A 24,634-nucleotide genomic window follows, 5' to 3' on the forward strand; every position below is an offset into this window, starting at 1 on the left:
ACAATGAAATTTTCTGACATTTTGAATTAGGTGGGAATTAAGTAAGGGTCCGTTTGGAAAGCAGGAAAATGACTTCTGGAAAATGGTTTCTGGAAAATGAGTCATTTTCCAGAAAACATTTTCCTTTTCCAGTGTTTGGTTGCATTTGGAAAACTGTTTTGGTGTGTTTGGTTCATTTTCTGAAAAATGAGTAGAATAGTATAATTAAATATTTTATTTTGAATTAAAAATTCATTTTATATTTTTAAAATAAATAAATAAATAAATTGGCTTCCGGCGGAACCCAACTGGGTTCGCCAGAAACCATAGCTATGGTTTCTGGCGGAACTGGGTTCCGCCAGATTTAAAAAAAAAAAAAAAAAAAAATAACGAAAGAGAAAGGCGGAAAACGACTTCCGCCCAAATTTGGCGGAAGTCATTTTCCGCCAAATTGGGCTCATTTTCCCCAGTCAACGGAAAATGTTTTCCGTTGACTGGATTTTCCAGGTGTAGCCAAACACCAAAAACTCGGAAAATGACTTCCAGAAGTCATTTTCCGGGTTTCCAAACATAACCTAACTTCAACCAAACACCCTGTTAATCACTCATCTCAAGGAGAGTCACACATTTTATATTATATATACATACTACATATAAGAGCATGCTCTTATTGTATACGGACTATTATATATACATATTGCATAAAAGAAAATGTTATTCTAAGAGTTTAATTGTCTGATCTATTTAATCATTTCTTATTAATAGTCTGAGTTAGCATTTCATGTTTATATGTCATAAAGGTATATTGGAGATTTTAAAAAATAAATAAATAAATAAATAAAAATTAAACATATCAAATGTTTGAAATAACTTTAATAGTAATTTAATTATTATGATTAAAATTAACACCAAACATGTTAATTACTTTCTCGAACAAAATTACTCCCAGCAAATAATCCCCAACAATTATTTTTTCAAAATTTAATTGATGGGAAAACAACAAATAGCCTCCAGGCATTAAAGATCTTGCAGTTTGCAACAGACATTAACAACAATATGAATTTAATTAAGCAATAACCCAAGTTTAAATGTTACTAAGCCACATCCTATATAGGTAAGAAGGGTCAAAAGAATGAGCTAGCAACAGACATTAACAACAATATGAATTTAATTAAGCAATAACCCAAGTTTAAATGTTACTAAGCCACATCCTATATAGGTAAGAAGGGTCAAAAGAATGAGCTATGGGCTACTGAATACATCTGCAAGATCTATGTTCGATGTCATGACAAATATACAACAATCATGATAAAATGATGTAGAAAGAAGAGGTGAGAATAAGTACATTGTTGCACTCTTCCATACCACAAGGGACTCAGAGTCATGCAACTCAACCTGGAAATAAAAAACATCATTCAATGACAAATTTTACACATTGAACCTATTTGGTAACATAGTTAGCTTATCAGCCAATTTTAGCTTATTTGACTACTATTAGCTATTTGACTTGGTTAAACAATCAGTGTTTGATTAATTAGCTTTTTGTAATAGCTTATTGCTCCAAAATGCGAAAATTCAAAAAGCTGCTCAAAGCAACTTTTTCATTAGCTTTTTGAGAAAGTTATTTTGCATATAATCAGGCTATCAGCTAACTTACCAAACACTTGCCTACAATCAGCTAATGCTATCAACTAGTCAAACTCACTAACAGCTATTTACCAAACACCCCCACCCCCCAAGGCCACCACTAACAGTATTCAAATAAACTACTCAGTTTCAATAGAGTTGGTAAAGTAATGGAATTATCTAACAGTTAGTAAACTAATCGTGGGAGGGAATTAGATGATTATCTGAGTTTTCGTATCAGTTAACTGAGAAATAAAATGGGTCAGACAAGTTAGTGCACATTAGTTTGGGAGAAGTTATTACCTCAAGATAAAATGACAAGTCCAAGGTACATAGCCCCACAAAGAAATATGAAAGATATCATCCCCCTGCAAGAAGAAAAATCAGGAAATCAATGGTAAATGTCATCTCAGAAGTGTTCTCAGTTTATCAAGAAACAAAAACTGAAAAATGTTCCCAAACATCAAAAGTTTGATGTCCATCTTAAGCTTATGTACAGACCAGATAACTCCCCAAGCAACACCATTACAAGGGCAGGGACAAAGTTCTGCAAACTTCTCAGCATCACTTGAGTTAACCCTTCGCGATATCAAGTCATCATATATATCTGCAACATAATATTTCGGGTTATATTAAGCCTTCTGTTTGGCAAAAAGTTGTACTTGTAGATTAGGGATGAGGAAGTACCATAAACAGAAAACAAGCTGTTCATAACACCTGCAATTTGCCACTTCCCATATCAGCGGCAAAATAAATTAAACAAGAGGATTGGGTCCGTGGGGGGTGAAGAGAAGAGATCCATACCAATGAAGAGAATGACATATCGAAGAATCCGCACTTTAGTCATTTCTTGAAGAACCCATATTGCAGCAATGAAAATGATGAATCCTGGCAAAGTTCAACTGGTAAAGAAAAAAGCTACAGCAAAGGTGAAAGCAGAATAGTGGGACTCATCACTTTCTTGAATGTACTTACCAATGCAAAGTCCTCGAAGTGTCCACTGTTAACAAAATAAATGAGTTATTTCTAGAACAGAAAACCTAGAGAATAAAAAGATTCTACCCCTTTCCAGAAAATAATTGGTCTCAAAGTAATAATATACATTCAGAATTAAAAACATCTGCACAAACCCATATGGTAGCTTCTTACATTCTTGGCAATGAACAGCACCACAACTAAAGCTGCAATAAAACAACCAGCAGCTATTTTTGCAGTCAGAAGCTTTGTTGATGCAAGTATGAGAACCATTCCCCAAAATGATGAGCCAAGATCTGTGCACAAGAAAAATAGAAGAATATATTTAATGTCAAGTTCGAGAACAAAATCGTCAAAAGCCACATCCATAATAGATTAGGAAAAGTTAATCCATATGCATGCTTGTGGCTTTACCAAATCAAGTAAGAATACATTCTATAATTTCAAGGGGAGAGTAATTACATCCAGCAGGCAAGATCAACCAATAAACACCACCACGTGTTTGTGTCACTCCCCCCTCATTTGCATGAACTTGCATCCCCTCCACCTGTATTTAATCATAAAGGATTGGAACTGAGTCAAATAACAGTCAGTTTTTTACCTATCAGCATAGTCTCTAATTGCAGAAAATTGCCTTAATAATAGTCCACACTCCACATAAAAGGAACCTTCTCATTTTAGAATGATCTCAAATATACTGTCTACTTTTGTTTTAGGAAAAAATGAAAATGAAGTCCCTGGAGAAATTAATCACATTGCACAAACTTTGTGTTTCATGGGGTCAATTTTAACTCACCTTACAAATATAGATGTACATCATAATAACTAAAAATCTCTATTTGATAAAATTTAATAGTTCCCCTATAAAATTATGAGCCAAAGTCACCACCGAATATTGTGTATTAGGATCTACTCATTGAATTGTAAATGAATTCCCAGAAAATTTGATTTCAATTAGAAACGTTCTTCATTTTGTGTGTGAAAAGCAATTGAAAGTGTTTAAAATCAGATACAAATGTTTTAACCTAATCCTAATTCTAAACATGGAAGAAAAGTACCCTAAGTCCATCGATTTTGTGGAATTGAAAAAAGTATAATATGAAATTCAAAGAACTAGTAGCAATTTAATTGAATTATAGTGCAATAAGAAAAGCAATAAATTCTACTAGTATAATATTGACCAAGAAATAATTTCATAGGAATTAGGTTTAAATGTTTTATAAACTATTACGGAGTATATATAGTAGCAAGACTAATATAATCCATAATTTATTAACACTAAGTTTACTTTATTTGGTTTAGATGATATTTAGCTACAACAGAAAGAAGATTTGGGTTACAATTAGGGGCGCTCATTCTATTAGTAACTTAACCGAATTACCCAAATTTGCAAAATGATTTAACCATTAATTGAACCGAACCGAAATTCCTATTTCCAAATTAACCAAGCTGAAATGTTTTTTGGTTAATCAATCAGTTAACTAATTAACTAAAATATTTTAGTTAAATTTTAAAATACTTAAAACTTATAAAATGAAATTTTCAATTCATAGTTTCACACCACAAAATAGTGATTACATTAATATATAATTGATAAAAAAATTTGAAAAACTAGTCCAATATTATGATTTATGAATTATAAAAAATTAAAACATATATATACACACACACTTGCAATTTGATTAACTGATACTTTCAAACCGAATTAACCGTTAACCAAAATTCTTAAAAATCCTTAACCATTAATGGAACCAAAATATTACGGTTAAAAAATTATTAACCAAAATTTATCAGTTCAACCAGTTAACTGAATTTTCACCGAATTGTGCACACCCCTAGTTACAATTTTTTATTTTTCAAACGTAGCATTTGAATAATCTCAACATTCATTATCTACCCCATCATTTTTTTTCACAAATTCTAAGTGGGTCAAATAGCTAAAGTTTATGAAATGTCCACTGGGGTCAGTAGAGACCCGACTTTAATAAAAGGGAAGAAACACCCTTGTGCTAAATGCAGATCTGAACCAAGTGAAATCTCGCTAATTTAAGTTCTTAGCACAGACAGTAGTAAGTTTCAGCCTCAAGAGTCCAGAACACTGATTGCTGATATGAACAAATTAAAACTAATCAAATTGCAGATCAGTGGCATTCATCTTGTAACAAGAAAAATCACCATTCAAATTGTTACATGGAATTTAGCAACTGGACTGAAGTTCCAAACACAATATTTCTCATGATATGGAGTATTAAAGTTTAGTCCTTCAACAAATGTATAAGGATTTAGTCATTTACCTGGCCACATGTTAGTTTACAAGCAATCGCATGACTCGCCTCATGAAGAAATACAGTAATGAGCTTAAAAGGAGTCAGAAAGAATGTTCTCCACAACTGTTTCAATTGCAAACGAAATAAGCCAAGTAAATACTAAAAATAAAAATCAAAAGATTAATCCTTAAAAAATATTCAACCAAAGAAACGTAGTAAGTGCTTTGTGCTTCAGTATTTAAAATCCAGTTTTACCAAGTCCAGCAGAGTTCAAGCCTACCAAAATGTGGCCAACAACACAAACTCATCACAATTTTATGTTCGATTTACAACTTAGAAGCATCCTCTAGGCAACTGGGCATCATTAGTGCGATTTACCATTTCCAAATTACTGTCATGCCTACAAATTATTTTGATAACTGGATGATATAACAAATTTCCATACTTCAAATTATTACAAGTAGTTTGAAATCTGGCATCACCATGTTCCTGCTGGTTCCATTATATAAATCCCCATTCTGACCACCATGTTTTATTAACAATTCGGCAATCCGTAAATGATTTCCTAATTCTTGTGCTAAATGAATATTCAACAAGGTATGAACCGAATTTGAAAAGCATGACAGAAAAGGAAAATAAATTAATTAATTAAAAGTAAGCAACATAGCACTAATTCACGGTACATTGTGAGCAGTGTAGAACTATGGATTCTTCAAGTAAAGTTTCCAGCAAATATTGAAATCGCTGCTTCTTTCTTCTCCCAATACTTTACTTTTCATTTTTATCAATTCCTAATATTTTACTTAAAAGTAACAAAAAGTAAACTTTAGCATAACCTTAAAGAATTATACCGCTACCATTATTTAGCAAAAATCTTCACAATTTAGCAGAGGGGAAAAAGAAGTATATAGGCTTCCATTGAATAGAGAGAGACGTACAACTAGGATAACAACGGTGAAAACGCCGATGGTGATAAGGAAGAACCTTTGATCGCGGTTACAGCAGTCCTTCAGCTCCCAATTCGGATCAACCATTCTCTCCACTCAAGCGGCGCCGGCGAGACAGGCTATGTCTCCGGCGAGGAATTTCAAATTTAAATTTCGTCGGTGGAGAGGATGCCGATTCCGATGCCAACGCGTCCAAAGTCCAAACTGGCAATTGCGCGTGCAGAAGGATACGAAAGAAAGCGAGTGGAAAATTCAGATTCAAATTGTCTTCAGAATTTATGCGAAAGTGGGTGTCCTAACTGGCATGACCGTTTCAAAATTTTCTTGATTACTTCAACTCATTTTATTGCCTTCGGTCAAACGTTAATATTTGAGTAGGTCATAAGTAACACGGGCAATTATATCGACTTTACTAAGGCTCCGTTTGACAAAAATTTATTTTAACTAATAACATATCAACTCTATTTGATAATGTTCATCAAATAAGTTAAAACTTAAAATAATAGCTTTGAAACATTATCCTAGGTAGCCTTTCAAAAATAAATAGTAGTCTGAGTAGTTTCAAAACTTTTTTCTATCTTTATATTTTGTGTTGTTGTTGTATATATGTTTTTTGGTTGCGTTTATATGTGAGGCAAAAATTTATGGATGATTTTTTTTTTTTTTTTGTGGAGAAAGTGAAAAAAGTTATATGTATTATGTTAAACGATCCTATTTTAAGCTATTGCCAGTTGCTTGTTCAGCTCTAGATTTTTATTTAACTGGTTGGGAAGCAAGTTGAGTATCAATTCTTGAACAACAGTTTCAGGGGCTTCCATCTTGATTTTTTTAATACCATTTTCACTTCAGCTTTGTTGTGTATGATTTTCTTGTTAGTTTGGGTTGGCTAATAATATTCTTTATATGTACAAAAAAAAAAAAAAAAAAAAAAAAAACTTTTCAAAAATGGTTGCATGTATTTTGATTGTTTTCTAATTTATGCACATGGACACAAACTTTGTTCCTTGCATTAATTAGTATTTACCATGTAAATATATACTCCGTATTAATTAGCAAGTCCAGTTAGCAATTGAGAAGGCAATATTTGAGTCTTATTTTTCTAAATCAAAAGCTTTTGGAACACACACAAATTAACTTTGTTCAATTCTCAATTAATTAATTAGTTAAGAAATTTTTTATATGTTGAAATTCATTATGCTTGAACAAATAGAATTGCTAATTTAGGTTCAAATTAACCACTGAATAACACCTGAAAATGCAATCAGGCCATCCAACTAAAAAAACATGCAATTGACCTCCTAAACTTGAATAATATGTGCAATTAGATCAAAATTGACCTGCTATCCAAGTTAAATGTTGACGTGACGGTTAAAATTTAACAAATTATTTTATTTATTTATTTTAAATATGAAAACAAAACCAACCACCAGTACACCACTCCTCTGTCGTCGCCACCACCAAGTGCAAACTGGATTCAATGGAAATCAAAATTATTTCCATCGGAGTACTATTCTCTTCCCTCCCTGAGAAGTACTTTCGACCTGAATCCGAGCAGCCGAGGCTGTCAGAGGTCGTTGAGTGCAACGATGTTCCAGTCATCGATTTGGGTTGCGGTCTTGCGGAGACCGAAATCTCGTGGTCAAACAAATAGCGGAAACCTGTAGTGAATATGGATTTTTCCAACATAATTTATTAATTGTTCTCAAAAAAAAAAAAAAAAAAGACTTAATTTACTAATTTGCAGCAGGCCATTTCATTTTGGGCTGACAATTTCACTTTTCTTGTATTTAACACTAATTATTATTATTATTATTATTATTATTATTATTATTATTATTATTATTATTATTATTATTATTATTATTATTATTGTTGTTGTTGTTGTTATTGTTGTTGTTGTTGTTGTTATTTCTAATTTTGCATTATGACTTCAATAAATGATAATATGGATGGAAGAATTCGCAAGGTGGCATGATGTTTAATGTGCTTGAGCAAATCCTTCATAAATCCAAGAACCTTAAGACTTTTACCCTTTATGCAATAATCACAAATAGAGCATCTAGATAAATAAATCATAGATATTAGACATAAAGAACACAAAATAGCAAGAACAATAAGTAAATCACATAAATAAAGAAGAGATTAAGAGAAGAAAATTTTATCTATTAATGGATGGTAAATCATGGAATCCAAGCATTAAATTTTTGATTATTACAAGCTATAAAAATGTACTGAAGTCTAAATTTAAACCTAATCTAACCCTAATAATTATGAAAGGAATTGAAAGGAAGAAGAATAGTTAAGGCCCGTCCATGAGTTGGAGTAATGGAAAAAAGAACTTAAATCGTGCTTAAATAATGAGCAGGCGACCTTAATTGGAATGATCTGAGGAATGTAACGACAATGCAACTTGGGAGAAAATATATCATTCTGAGGAAGGACAATTCCTCAATCCTTCATCCTTATCAAGTGTGCTACAAAAGTTGAAGATCCAGGCCAGCAATGAACGCCCTCAGGAATACCTGTTCATCACCAGCCCCTTCATCTTAAGCAGGACTTCTTCCTCACTAATTTTGACCTTTTTAACGTCAAAATTATGTTTTATGATCTGCATAAAAGTTGTAGCCCTTTGATTTGAATTTTAATGGCAGCAGAATTACTCAATTTCGACATTCATATACTGAGATATGACGAAAATACTAAACAGTAGTTATGCTGGGTGAAAATTTGAAATCCTTACTCTTTTACTTCATTTTTGCCTTGATTTGCCCATATGATCAACACCATTAAAAGAACCACTCTTTAATTTGACTCTCTAAGCTAAGAGGTGTTGTATCCAACTACATCACTTCAATTTGGTTCCCACTGACTTCAATTTCATTGAAAATGCCCAAGAAATCATTCATTTCTACTTAAAAATAAAAAAGTGTACCTAATTGATCAAAATAAAGCAAATAAAGATCATTTTAGACATGGATGAATCTATAATGAGGACGATGAGAACTGATTGTATTATATTTTCTGAACTTAATTACAATGAGATCAGATGATGTGAATATATAGAATAGAGAGTCACAGTGTGACAATGATAAGAAGTAGAGAGTCACAGTGTGACAAGGATAAGAAGTTCTAAACAGACTCATATACATAGAGTCCTAATACTCCCCCTCAAGCACAGTGTATACTAGTAACCTGTAGCTTGTCCCTTAAGGAAGAAAATCTAGGTCCAGGCAGAGCTTTGGTGAAGATATCAGCAAGTTGATCCTTTGTGGAGATGAAGTTGACTTGGATATCGCCCGAAGCTACTCGATCACGAACAAAATGATAATCAATCTCCACATGCTTGGTGCGCGCATGAAAGATTGGATTGGCACTCATATATGTAGCTCCTAGATTATCACACCATAATTTTGGAATGGAAATACCCGGAATCTGTAAACGTTTTGGTCACACGGATCATCATAGCGCCAAAAACAATTGACTCCTGTGTGGCCGAAACCTTTACAGATTTGACACGGATCATCGAAGCCACGTTGCTGACCTCCACGGTAATTAAGGTTGCCATCGCAGCGCTGCATCTTCTTAATTTTATGAATCACAAAACCCTAGCTAACTGATACCAAATGAGAACTGATTGTATTATATTTTCTGAACTTAATTACAATGAGATCAGATGATGTGAATATATAGAATAGAGAGTCACAGTGTGACAATGATAAGAAGTAGAGAGTCACAGTGTGACAATGATAAGAAGTTCTAAACAGACTCATATACATAGAGTCCTAATAAGGACAACTACAACCCTCACCCCGCCCCACCCCTTATTTTTATGTATATGTATTAATGTATATATATACACATATAGTCGTAATATATATATATATATATATATATATATATATATATATAATCAAAATTTACGTATAATTACAAAGTACTTGAGTAGCTTAGTTTGTTGCAACCTTGGATATGATAACATAAATGTCATAAGATCAAATCCCATTACCAGTTTTAATTTGTATATTTTAGCTCTTCCAAACGTTTTTGTGAATCATTTCGTTAATGTAGTCCAAAAATTTATATTATAGTTCATCGTATTCAAATTAATTTAGAAAAATTTAAAGCTGATCTAACTAAAAGATAATTAAAATTAAAGTATTTATGAATATAATGTTTTTTTCTATTGAAACTATTTTATCTAATTGATTAATATGTTTCATATTTTATCATAAATATTTTTATAATATTTCAAAGTGTTTTAAAATTACACCCTACCCAAGTATAGTTTTGGCTCCTCCCCTAACTATCATATAATCTATCATAAATATTGTATTGTAATTTATAATGTATTTTGTATTTGAACCATATTATGAGTGTTTGATATTTTGTCATTGACATTTCTAAAGTCATTTGAAATACGCCCCTACTTAGATAATTTTCTGGATCCACTCCTGATTTTAGATACAATTGTAACAATTCACAAGTAAATAAGCTATGCATAGAGTATAAATATGAACAGTAATGTACTTATTAAAAATAACAATCATAATTGAAAATCATTCAAAAGTTTTTAAAGCTACATATTTTTTTGGGTTAATCGTCAACACATCAAAATCCAAATGTAATCATGCACTACTACTATTAGTTGGCTGCAAATTTTTAAAGAAATGAAACATACTCTGATCTGATCAAATTAATTACTTAAATATAATTCAATTTTTATTGAACAGAAGAAAATAGGAATTTATGATCTATGTTGAGTGTGGATTGTTGACATCCCATCGATCTAACCAATAAGTCGTAGCTTCGGTAGCAATCATAATATTATTGATTATTCCTCTGCGAAGACTTTTCGCAATAAGTTAAACCCAACAAACATATAAAAACGGATGCTATATTATGGCTAAGCTACACCTCCTATATATTTGTAGGGATTACGTAAGACATATACATGCATTCATTGTCCTAGTACTTGAATAGAATTTGATGTTATAGTTATATTGTATTATATTTCTATTTTGTTGGTTTTTTTGAAAGGCAAAAAAAAAAAAAAAGTAATATTAAACAGGATTCGAAATGGCATAAATACAACTGGATGGGACCACGTTCACAAGTACGAGAATCAGACTGAGAACTCGTTGTCTTCACCATGATATGAGCAACTTGGTTCGCTAATTTCTTGATATGTCTACAAACAAATGTATCAAAACTAGACATTAAACTAAAACATTGGCTAAAAATAAGACATATATAAGAAGGGTTAGGGACTCTCTTCGTCAAGCCGTGAACCACCCCCGAGCAGTCTAACTCTAGTTGAACTTCGTTGACTCTCCGGTTCTTAAGTCATGAGAGGGCCTCCCTACACGCCATAACCTTAGCCATGTATGGCTCTCGAGGAAAATTCAAAACTCCATTTCTTGTAGCAAGGTACGCACCTTGGCCAGAGAATAGAACCGCGCCATAGCCAACCTTCGAGCTAAGAAAAATGAAGTTTTCTAGTCTTGAATTATAGATAGTGAATTTGCCTCCTCAATTATAGGCACATAGATAGTGAATTTGCCTCCTCAATTATAGGCACATATACTATATCTCTCCCTAATTATCTTCGAAATGGCTATTTTTATCCAAACTTCATTGAAATATTCATGATAGACATCCAAAATTCAAAAGAAATAGATAAGATAATTTCCATCAATTCTCATTTTAAAAACCCAAATCCCAAGTCTAGAAACAAGAATTAGGAGAAATTATCTTGTGTATTTTAAAATTTTGAACACTACTAAAATACCTTTTGATTAATATTTCATTTATTTATTTAAGTACTAAATCATTTGGAAACATAACACTACTCTTTTAATTTTTATTAATATTAATATGCATTTTTATTTTATTTAATTAAACATTTAAGAACAATATTAAAAATATTATTTTTCTTCTAGGAACATTACAACATATTATAAAAAATTTCCAACCCAATTTTATTTATTTATTTATTAGCAAAAAGAACTTTATTAATCAATCAAAATAAATGTCTTACAAATGATGGTCCAAAAGTGACCATAAGAAATTAGGCCTCAAGAAGGGCAAATTATTGTCCACACAATGTTATGTGGACCATAACAAAAAGTACATTTTTAATATACTAAATGTACATTATTTTTATACTGAATGTACATTATACAATAAAATGTACACTCAGAACAAAAAAAATGTACATCCCCTGAATACAATGTACATTATTTCTGTATTGAATGTACATTATTTTTGTACTGAATATACATTATTTTACAATAGACAAAATATGGTCTTCACAACTTCTGTGAACCATGGTCCACACAATAATGATTGCTCAAGAAGATGCCCATACTAAAGTAAAGAATGAATAAATAAATAAAAGAATGGACACAAGCCCAAAAAAGAGGCCCCAGGCAATGCAATCATTATTTCATGGATCAAGGTCCATACACTTGTGTGAACCATAAATATAAAGTAAAATTTTAATATATTAAAAGTACATTATTTGTATACGTAAAGTACATTATTTGAAAGTACATGATTTTTTTTTTATATTATCAAATAATATATACATTCAGTACACAAATAATGTATCTTCTTTTTTTTTTTTTTTTTGAAGGCCACCCATAAAGGTGATTATATTAGAGATAGGCTGCAATATAGTCTGGTGGGATTGAATCCCAATACATCGAATAAGTCTGAGTAAAAGCATGTGACGCTAAAGAATGCGCCATAAGATTTTCTAATATAGGAATGAAAACAACAGAGCATAAATTAAAGGTTGACATAATAGTCCTGCATCCATCAATAATATAGCCAATATATGTTCGCATCCGTGTGGTTTGTGATGTTAAATGGTGTTGTAAATTGCGGCAATCCGTATGTAGTTGTACTGAGAGTATTCCTTTGTCCTTTAACCATGATAGTGCCTCTTTACATGCTAACGCCTCTGCCATTAACGGGGATAGACAATCTGGTAGCTGCATATTGAAACATGCCATAAATTCTCTTTCGTTTGAGAGCACTATAGCTCCCGCCGTTGCCCTTCCATCCGCATGATGACCGGCGTCGACAAAAACCTTCGGCAGTCTGCCTTGATCGGCAACAGCAGCAACAGTGGGTGTGGCCGCCGGCATTCCTCCGTGAATCGCGGACCATGCCTGCCACGCAGCTGATGCAGCACTCAAAACCCGCTTGGGCAATGGTAAAACACGCTCCCATACTGCTTGGTTCCTCACCCGCCATATATAATAGAGAATCGCAGCTGCCATAACAAATTGATTTGGGGTGAGTATTTTCATAATCTCAAGAAACCATGTCTCAAAGGAATCAGCCATAACATGCATAATAGGTAATACAGATTCTCGCCACACTGCCTGCGAGAAGACACAAAATACTAGAGCATGCATTGTACACTCAGGATAATTAGTGCACATAGAACACACTGGATCAACTTCCACTCTTTTCGTAATTAGATTAGTTGTGGTGGGGAGAATATCACTTAAAGCTTTCCACAAAAATAATTTCCATCGGGGTGGCACTTTCATCTTCCACATACGTAGCCAATCACAAAAAACCCCATCCATGTGCTCATAATTTCCAACAACAAGCCTGTATCCCCCTTTTACCGTGTAATTTCCATTGGGGTCTCCCTGCCAATACCACATATCTGGGTAATCCGGGCATATAGGTATCCGGTTTATTCGCCTCGCATCATCATCCGTAAACAAGTCCCTAAGAGTATGAGGATCCCATGTTCCAGTGTCCTGGTCAATCAAACCCACCACTTTTGAACCTGCCAATTCCTGGGGCATATCAGTTTGTATGGTTGGATATGGGTCATCAAGTAACCATGGATGACCCCATATTAAAGTATTTTTTCCATCCCCAATCCTCCTCCTTATACCTCCACAAATCAAACTATGTGCTGCAAATATACTTCGCCAACAATAGCTAGGATTATTCCCCAAAACTGCCTCCTCAAAAGTTGTTTTTGGGTAATATCTTGCTTTAAATATTTTTGCAACTAATGACTCAGGCTTTACCAGAAATCTCCACCCCTGCTTACCCAACATTGCCAAATTAAATGCTCGCAGGTCCTTGAACCCCAATCCTCCATATTTCTTTGGAACACATAACTTGTCCCACGCTTTCCAGTGAATTCGGCGGTCCACTCCGGATCCCCACCAATATTTATTCATTGCTCTCTGAATTGCCAGGCATACTGCTTCAAGGAGCAAGAAGACACTTATTGAAAAGATAGGCATTGACTGTGCCACACTTTTTAAGAGTACTTCTTTTTCTGCTTGGGATAATAACCTCTTGTTCCATGTTCCTATTCTCTGTTTTATCTTGTCCTCAATGAACGAGAACACCGCCCTTTTCCTCCTGCCAATAAACGAAGGTAAGCCCAGATACTTACCAAAGTCATTTGCCTTTGATACTCACAGAAGCTGTGCCACCTGATTCCTACACTCCTCCGTTGTGTTCTTACTGTAACATACACTGGACTTATGAAAATTTACTGCCTGACCAGACAAAGTTTCATACTCCATTAGGCACCGCTTCACCTCTCCTGCCTCCTCAATATTTGCCTTAAAGAAAAGCAAACTATCATCTGCAAAAAAACAGGTGAGATATTGGTGGTGCTCCCCTGGCTACTCTGCATCCATGTATTTTACCCTGCTGTTGTGCCTGTTGTAATAGCATAGATAACCCTTCTGCACACATTATAAACAAATACGGGGATAAAGGATCCCCTTGTCTCAATCCCTGGTAGGTATAACCTAGCCCGATGGGAGGCCATTAATTAAGAATTCATACGAGACCGTGCTGACACAGTGCATTATCAATTCAATCCACTTCACATTAAACCCCAGTGCTGTTAACATCTTCCGTAAGAACCCCCATTCCATTCTATCATAAGCCTTAGCCATATCCAGCTTCAAGGCTCCCCATCCCACCTGGCTACATTGTTTTCTATTTAAGTAATGGCCTACCTGTGCAGCTATCAATATATTATCTGTTATTAATCTATCTTGTATGAAGGCACTCTGGGAATCAGATATTAGGCCCTCCATTAATGGTTTCATTCTATTTGCTACCATCTTTGCCATCACCCTGTAAACCACATTACTTAACGCAATTGGCCTTAGATCAGTTACATACTCTGGCAATTTCTTCTTCGGAATCAAGACAACATTTGTACTATTTAGCCCATCCGGGAATGACCCAGTATTCAAACAATTAATAAGAAATGCAGAAACATCACCCCTCACCACATGCCAGAAGTGCTGGTAAAAACCCGGATTCATTCCATCCGGGCCCGGGGACTTATCAGGAAACATATCAAACAACGCAGATTTGACCTCTTCACCAGTAAAAGGGGAACTCAGGGCGTCATTCTGTGATTGAGTTACTCGTGGTTGTATCATAGAAAATAAGGTATTGGCTTCATCCGGTGGATTGCCCGAACTGAAGACCCCATGAAAATAATCCATAATAGTTTGATTCATTGCATTTCCCTCAACCCACACCCCATCAGAAGTTTTAATTCTATTCAATGTATTTTTCTTTCTACGGTCAGAAGCATACCTGTGAAAGAATCTGGTGTTCGCATCTGCCCCTTGCAACCAGTGCTGCTTTGCCCTTTGCTTCCAGAACGAGTCATCCATTGCTTCCAGTTTACACAATTCGGCCTCCAGACGGCGAAATTCAGCCAATGATGCCAAATCTCGCCTTCCTCTCAGTTGATTCTGTTCCGTTTGCAGCCGCTTAATCTGCTCCCCAAACTTATGAAACCGGTCTCCACCCCAGCTAGTGAGCCGTTTTCCACATAACTGTAGGCAGTCTTGCATTCCAAAAATTCTCCCCTCCGCCCCTGCTCTCTCCACCACCTCCCTACAACCCTCATCATGCAACCAAGACATTTCAAACCTGAAACTCTTGGGCCGTCGTCCCCCTCCCCTTATATCATCTCGGATCCCTAGAAACAAAGCCGAATGATCAGACCTGCGTGTCAATAAATTAAGTACACTAGAAATAATGTATCTTCTTTAATATATTAAAAATGTATATTGCATTCATGGTCCACGCAGCTATGTGGACCATGGTTCACACAATAAATTTCCTAAAGAATGAAAACAAATAAATAAAGAAATGCTCAAGTCAATCAAGGCCCAAACCTAAATAATGAAATTTCTAACTAATAAATGCAGAAAAGCAGATGCATAATCCTCTAATAAGCCAAAGTCTTGCAATCAGCACTTGAAAATTCGGTAGCATAACGACATAACATGGACATATCACTCCTGCTAGGACATCCAACAAATCATATATCACACGAGGCACACAAACTGCCATAAAGAAAATAAAGCAAGTACGGGACACATGCCCCCATCAAAATTTGGCTCACAGGCTACCTAGTCACAAAATCTAAAGAAAAACATGGCACACCGGCCGAAAGCAAGAACATGACACGCAGGTCGAGAAAGACATGACACGCAGGCCCAACAGAACATGGCACGCAGGCCTCATCATCAAAAGCATCAACACAACAAGCAGCAACCAAACACAACAACTTATACTCCAACGGGATTAGCTACTATTGGCCAGCAGCAAGCCTGGCCCAATCAACATATTTGATTAATTACTACCCGACCATCGTTCAACTCGGGTCAGAGTGTAACTTCTTACCGCAAGCACCAGCGTTGAGGCATGACTTGTTTGAAGAAAAGCTCACAAATGCCAAACCAAGAAAGCACCCAAGTCAAACATACCTCGGAAAGTCAAAAGAAAGTGAAAAGAGGCATACAAAGAAGAAAAAACATGCACACCTAAAATAAATGAAAACTAAACTAATAAGCAGAAGGTAAAGAATGAAAGAATGAATCCAGGAAAGTAGAAGACACGAAAGAAAGGCAGACACCCCTTGTATTTCAAACACCACTCGGAACCTGGAAGGGGTTCAGCTACTATTGGCCAGCAGCAAGCCTGACTAGGTCAACGGATTTGATAGGTCACGCACCATTAGGTACGCATAAATGCACCATAAAGTGTTCGAAAATGCACATTTAGGTGTGGTGCATTTGTGCATTTCATTTTAGTGCATTTCCGAACACTGTGTGGTGTATTTATGCATACCTAATGGTGCAATTCGCACCGACTGCATGGGAATCCCTGTCCTCATTTGAACCAGTATATATATATATATATATATATATGTATATATATATATATATATATATATATATATATATGCCACTGTTCAGGTGAGTCCACCCATTCCCATGAATCCGTGTGGACATTCCACATCCATTGATCTTGGCATTATTTATGACTAGAATTTTATGGCCTTATTTTTAAAACTCTTTTTATGATGTATTCTCAAGGGTTGATTCGTAATTTCTGTATGCATCTAAATTTGGTTAATAAACTATCCCCCACTTATTATAACCGCCAAATTGCATATGCACAGATGTTTAGGATACATTGCACAGTAAAGAGGTTTTCATCTACCACCCACCAATTCTTTTCTCGAAAATGATATGCACAGCTGTTTAGCAAATATTGCATAGTATATAAGGGATGAACTTTCCCCACCAATTTTAACCTTACAGTTCAATATACACAAATATTTTTTATACATTGCACAGTATAGTTGGAAAAAACTTACCTCAGTCAATTTTAATCCCAAATTGTATATGCATAGTTGCTTAGGATACATTACACATATTACAGGGAAATATCAACCCCATCCAATTTTAACCTCCTATTTATAGTTGCACAGATGTTTATGTTGCATTGCACAGTATATAAGGAGTAATCTTATCCATTCCAATTTTTTCCACCAAATTACATATGCACAAATATTTTTGTTAAATTGCACAGTAAAGATGGAACAATCTAACCCCCACTAATTTAAACCTCAAAATTGCATATGCATAGTTGTTTAGGGTAGATTGCACAGTAAAGAAAGAATAAACAAACCACAAGTCCACAACCAATAATTTCTTAGGCACGAGGAATCATGAACAAAAATAACACCTAAATTAAACCCCTATAAATCCGCACGGCCTTTATAGTATATACTAAAACACCCTAAAATACGGCAATTTATATCCTACACCACGGCGCGCGTTGCATTGTACGTCCAGATACAAAACGACGTCGTTTTAACTTTTTTTTTTTTTTTTTGAAATTTTCCGCCCTAGTGAATGGCAGTTATTTTTTCTTTAAAAAAAAACCATGTTCAAAAATGTACATAATGTTATACTAGAATACACATAATTGTATACATGAATGTACATAATTATATAACAAAGTATACATACTCTTTTTAAAAGATAATACACATAATCTAACATAATACATAATAAACATAAACTTTTAACATAATACACATCAAACTCTTAACATAATACACACAAATTTTATGATTCGGATGTACATAATTGTATAAAAAGAATGTACATAATTGTATAAAAAATGTACATAACTGTATGAACAAATATACATAATTGTATGAACAAATACACATAATTGTGTGAACAAAAACACATAATCACAGCAACTTCCTACCGTGCCTCCCAAAACGACCCTAAAACGACGTCGTTTTGGGAGGCGCGCGGTGCACAGTGCTACGCGCGCCGTGGTGTAGGGTATAACGATTGCTAAAATACCCCTAGCGCAACTAACCTCCCATAAATCCATGCACAATTAGTTAATAAAAATTAACCAAAAAGCTTGAACTCAGTATATGTTGGCTCTATTATTATTATTATTATTTTGAAAATATTGGCTCTATTAATTTTTGAAAGCAAAAAAAGGAGCAACAAAATGCTCAAATCAATAAGTCAGCCTATCAATATATGATAATGAGATTCCATAATGGATAATTTTCTATTCAAGATATAAAGTTAACATTAAAATTAAATAATAATAATAATACAATAATGCATACGTAACTATGTGCACAATGATCATATAATAAAGACTTAAAATAATGGACAGTGATGTCCATGACCAAGGAAAAAGACATACAACATTGATTCATTGAAGAGTGATGAGAAGGCATGTGCTTCTTTGCGTGTGCGCTCACATGGGAAGTGTCCAAACAAAGGAAGAAAGAGCTCCAAAAAGTAGAAGAGGCAAAAAATAAAGCATTGATGGAGTTTTCTTGCTTTCTTTTTTTATGGACCCTGCTCATTTTGGCCATCAACTATGATGTGGAAAAAAATTTTTTAAAAAAAAAAGGATGTTAACTTGGTTTAATTTAGAGGTGATGATCTATCACTATGCATGAAAATAATGGTGTCTTGAATTGAATTGGACACCTTTATCTTCATGCTTCCATTCCTATCCACTTCATCACCCATTGCTGGGATTTTACCTTTGGGATTGGGCCCCTTCTCAATCTAGCACCCACCAACCTTCCCAGTTCCATATCCTTATGTCTAGGGCAAATTATATGTCGACCATTATCCACATTGTAATGTAGCCTATTAATAAATAAATGTTCATTTTTTAATATACTAAAGAAACATTATTTGTGTTATTATTGAAGATTCATTATTTGATAGTACCGAATAATGAATCTTCCAACACATAAATAACGAACTTTCGAAAAATTAAACATTTAATGTATTAAAATGAACCTTTAATATAATAAAAAGGAAAATTTGTAATTTATGTCTCTCCATAGTATGTCAATTATCAATGTCACTTCTGAATTATTAGTGGTGTAAATGTTGCCCTTCTATTTTTAAAATGGTACATATCTCGTCCCTGATAGTGTAAATATTGCCCCTCACGGTACATATATTATCAGTCTCATATGGTACGGGAGGGGCAATATATGTACCATTTTGAAAATTGAGGAGCAACATTTACACCACTAATAATTCAGGAGTGACATTGATAATTAACATATCATGGAGGGATATAAATTAGAATTTTTCCTTAATGAAAATATATCTTATGTTAGCGGTCCACCTTACAAGGTGGACCATAGTATGCCTCTATGGTATAATAATTGAATGTCTAGGGTTACTTTGCAATTAGTACATCACTAACCCAATATTAAATATACTTGGAATATATTTGAGAAAGCGATCAGAAAATTCTAATTAAAAAGACAGTTCAGGATAAGTGTGCTACAATTAAATTAAAATAGTTCCACAACTCTAATTTTACTAATGTTATTTTAACCACTCTACTTTCACCTCTCTTCCAAAGAGAACTTGAAGTGCAGCATTGATAGCGTACCTAATAAAGTTTATATTCCAACCAAAAAAAAATAAAAAAAAAAAAAGAGTTTTTTACAACTAACCAAAGATTAAAAAAGAAAAAAAAAAAGTTAATCTGCTAATTAAGATTAAATTAAAATCATAGTTTCTAGATTTATACTTGAAGCCATCTAATTAAAGACAATAAGTTCTTCATATTTTTAGGAGGTTCACTCAAAATGACTCTACCCTACTTGTTAGACTTCCCCAAATTAATAAAAGAATAATGCCATTTTCTTCCCTTAATTTTATCCCCTAATGCTTATAGAAAAAATTAGTACAATTGGCATTTTAAGGTATAATTTTGATTAACATAAAATTTAACAATCAAAAAATATCCCCTAATGCTAAAGTGGTCAAATTCACTAACTTTTTATTAAAACAATTTTACCAAATTTTGTGTTGTATAATTTGCGATAGACATTTTTCTCCAACTTTTCAATGCAAAGTGAGGTTTTTCTAAAAAGTGTAGTCATTTATGTTTATGTTCTTCCCATATGTCATGATATACCTTATCCTCTTTGTATTTCAACCTCAACGTCTCTTTTCAAAAAATACAATGTATTTTTTATTACCTTTCAGGTGACATTCCTTTGTTTGACAATTAATTGTTAGTGGTTAGTGAAATTTTAGCCATTAGTAGTTAGTTTATTGTGTTTAGCTAGTTTGACTAATTAAAAATATTAGTGCTGTTAGTAAATAAGTATTTGATAAATTAAAATTAATTGTTAGCTGATAATATGTAAATAACTCTTAAGATATATTTTATAATATCAATTTATTATTTATATACTAATTAAAATATTATTTAATAAATATTCTTTATAAAAAGGGCAAAAAGCCATTTACTAAATAACAAGTCTAACTCTTCCTTGTACATTCTTCATCGAATTACATTGTATGTGTCTTCTAAAATTCATTGCTACTTTAATCATTTGATTTGTCTCTTTTGAAGGTTCTTATAGCTTTCTCTTCTAATCTTAACAATTATCATCATTTAACTTTGTAGATAATATTTCTCTTCTGGTGAGTCTAGTTTTCTAATGAGATTTCTCTTTGGATATTTTTTTTTGGGTATAGCCTAGGGTTTCGACCGTCAAATACAGTGACTAATTAATCTCCTCGCTGAATTATAAGCACTTCTATTGGGTGGGACAGCTGGTATGCTCTTTGGATATTCTAACTCTTCTACTTGACCATTTCAATGGGCATAACTCTCATGTTTTGCCAAGTCTTTTGATAGTTTGACTCTTCTATATATCTAAAGATGTCTTATATTCAACAATTTTTTTTCTTTGTTAAATCATCTCTTTGTTTTGCCAAATCTTCTCATATGATAAGTCTTGTATTCTATTGAGATTTGTCTCCTAATATCATAACTCTATTAAAGTAACTTATCCTAATTTGAGACTTTTTGGTTCAGATAGATATCTCATCTGGATACTTAACTCTTCTGAAGTAGTTCTCTTATATATGCACAAGTACTTTTTATGAACAATAATTTCTTTCAAAATTTTGACAATAATATCTCCTTAGTCGAACTCTCTTATTTCATACTTAGGCTTAAACACATTTTTAATTTGGATTTTGACTTTAATATTTGGTTAAAGATAAAATGCATCTAATGTATATATGTTAAGGAGTCTAATTTCATAATAAAAACATACAATAACATCATCAAAATCTATAATTACACATATTCCTAACAAGTTGTTTCAAATTTATTTATTTTTTCTTACATCAATTTAGGTATTTTAGAAAAATTATTTATGTAAATCCGATCCAATCATATATATGATTTCAATTTTTTTTTAAACTTCATATTTTTTAAAAAAATAAAAAATTATCTTCATTGCTATTGAAGTTGATACCTGTTTCAAATTAATTTCATATTCATTTCAACAGAATTAAATTTGCATTTTAGGTGAGTGCAGTTGAAAATTCATCATTTCTTGATGAAATGAAAGTACTTCCAAGGAAACTGATATGATGTAACAATTGAATGATGAATGGTGTAATTCCCTACCAAAATGATTTATGTCTGAATTATTGAATAATTTTGAACAAAGATGTTCACTTGTTTCACATGGATCCCACTAGAGGAAGTTCATCGATTGATTGTAGAGTACTACTACTTTGCTTTCTTAAAATTATTTCACATCATTTTTTAAAATGATTTATTATTATATTAGTTTTTTTTTTTTTTTTTTTTTAATTTCATTACTAGTTACATAGACTTTTTTTTTATATTATTATTATTGACATTTCATTACCAATTGTTGGATCTTAGCGATCTACTATACTTACTTCTCAGTGGATAAGCCACAACACCACGTCTCGAATCGAGCAGGGGCTGAACTCGGCCAACCCAACCGACGCCCAACAATTTGACTAATTCGTGATGGATTAATCAATTCATGACCAATTAATACTAGAAGGGTTTATATATATATATATATATATATATATATATATATATATATATATATATATATATATATATATATATAAAAGCTGTATAATGTCACAATATGGAGTCAATTAACATTATCAAAAGATAATTTTAAGAAGAAAAAAACATATTCTTAATTGTAGGGGAATTTTGCTTTAGAAAAATGCTAACTTTTTTATGTGATATTAGTATATTACTTTATAAAATAAAAAGAAAAGTGTGACAAATTAATGAGATAAGAAAATATCATGAAAAGAATTTTTAGTTATTAATTAGTAACTTTGTAAGAGAATGCCAAAAATTTTTGGTTTAATTTGAATATTGATTAATGCTACCTTTCTTACAAAAATTATTTTGCCCTTAGCATAACTCAACTAGTTAATTAATCTAAAATAACTTTACAAGATTTGTTTTATATATTAATGGTCGCACGGTACAGGGTTCATGTGTTCAGACGTATAAAATTAATCTTATTTTGAACTTATAGGAAAAAATATAGTATTCAAAAAGTTGATTGCTTAGTTACAAAGAATAATGTTTCAATTCCTTTTATCACAAGGGTGCATCCTTCATCACCTTTCACCACTGGTACGGTCAAGGAAGTTAAATGCCATGGGGAGGGTAAAAAATTTCTTGAGTGGAGATATCACTTTAAGGGGCAAAGTAAAATTTACCCATTCTTAATAATTGAGAGGTAAAAATTGTTATTACAGATCAAATTAAATTATTATTACAAATTTAAAAAAGAACTTTACGTTTGTTCATAACACCACTTGGAGAAAGCAATAATGCTTCTCTTATCATGAACAAAATTGGGGAGAAAACATAATTTTCTATGATTGAGGAGACATGCGGCTGGGGAATGGGGGATTTCAGTATAATTTCTTAAACAAGAAAATGTATAACTGTTACTATAGGAGCTTTTGAAGTAGGGACAACTAACCTACATTATTCAATGCTGCAATATAATGTTATATAGTAATTTCATACGTGGCTATTAGAAACTTAACTAATATTTTAGTGTTGTATGTGAAGTAAAATATTACTTTATAAGTTGGTAGGAATTTTATTATTTGTTGATCAAGAATGTTTGTTATCTAGCTGGTTGTTTGTTGAGGAGAATTAATCTTTTTTGTTATGATCCATAATTTAGTACGGGATTGGTTGAGTTTTAATATATTGTGTACATAGGAAAGTTTATGTAAAATTTGGGTGATCCATAGATTTCCCCAAACGAAAGACTTTGGTTTGGGGAAATTCTCCAACGATAGATCTTGAGATATTTGAAATATCTTCCGAACAAAAGATCTTGGGACATCAGAAGATACTTTCAAATTGTAGATCTTGGAGTACTTGATGAGTCGTTATGCTGTTGCAAAAACGACGTCGTTTTGATGTCGACTTAAAAAAAAATAAAAAATTCAGAATTGTATAATTATACATTCAAAATTGCATAATTATACATCCAGAATTGCATAACTATGCCTCCAGACTTGCATAACTTCATAACTATACATTCAGAATTGTATAAATACACATCCATAATTTCATAACTATAAATCCAGAATTGCATAACTATACATCCATAATTTCATAACTATACATTCAGAAATTATGCACAACATAATGTTGTTGACGGGAATCGAAATTGATTTTTTTTTTTTAAAGTTGGACGCGCGTTTTTAGTCAAAATTACGTCGTTTTTACATCCGTGTGCACCATGCATGGTGCACACGGATGCACAGCATAATTTGCCGTACTTGATGCGACCAAGCATACTAAAGATCCATTAAGAGTACCAGTTGGCCCAATCATAAGGTCCAAGTCCAAACAATTAAGACAACTCTTCATTGGTTATGTTCCAAGATGATGGAAATCCAAGTCAAGCCTAATTGCAAAAGATGAAGAAGAACTCAACGCTTTTTATAATTGTTTAAGTGCTGATTTTGGGGACTAAATTAGGCCAAAATCAGCTCTATTATTTTTTGTCATCATTATTTTAAATTGTTTGGCAGGAAAGAAAAACACTAGTTTGTATTTAAAAAAGATTCCTTAAATCCCTTTCTAAATATAACTATATTTACTTGC

General features: G+C 32.9%; 1 protein-coding gene across 1 annotated transcript; it reads right to left on the bottom strand.

Annotated features, from left to right (window-relative positions):
- Positions 1-1,129: 1,129 nt before the first annotated feature.
- LOC109151066 lies at positions 1,130-6,080 on the bottom strand. Its single transcript, XM_019298975.1, has 10 exons — positions 5,786-6,080; positions 4,875-4,970; positions 3,043-3,127; positions 2,755-2,876; positions 2,581-2,605; positions 2,410-2,493; positions 2,293-2,322; positions 2,107-2,212; positions 1,909-1,973; positions 1,130-1,374 (listed from the first exon to the last, which is right to left on the bottom strand). The coding sequence occupies exons 1-9, from the start codon at positions 5,879-5,881 to the stop codon at positions 1,910-1,912; spliced, it is 708 nt and encodes a 235-aa protein (XP_019154520.1). The 5' UTR covers positions 5,882-6,080; the 3' UTR covers positions 1,130-1,374; position 1,909.
- Between the last annotated feature and the right edge of the window lie 18,554 nt (positions 6,081-24,634).

This window comes from Ipomoea nil, unplaced genomic scaffold (genome assembly GCF_001879475.1).
Source record: "Ipomoea nil cultivar Tokyo-kokei standard unplaced genomic scaffold, Asagao_1.1 scaffold2283, whole genome shotgun sequence".
NCBI lineage: Eukaryota > Viridiplantae > Streptophyta > Magnoliopsida > Solanales > Convolvulaceae > Ipomoea > Ipomoea nil.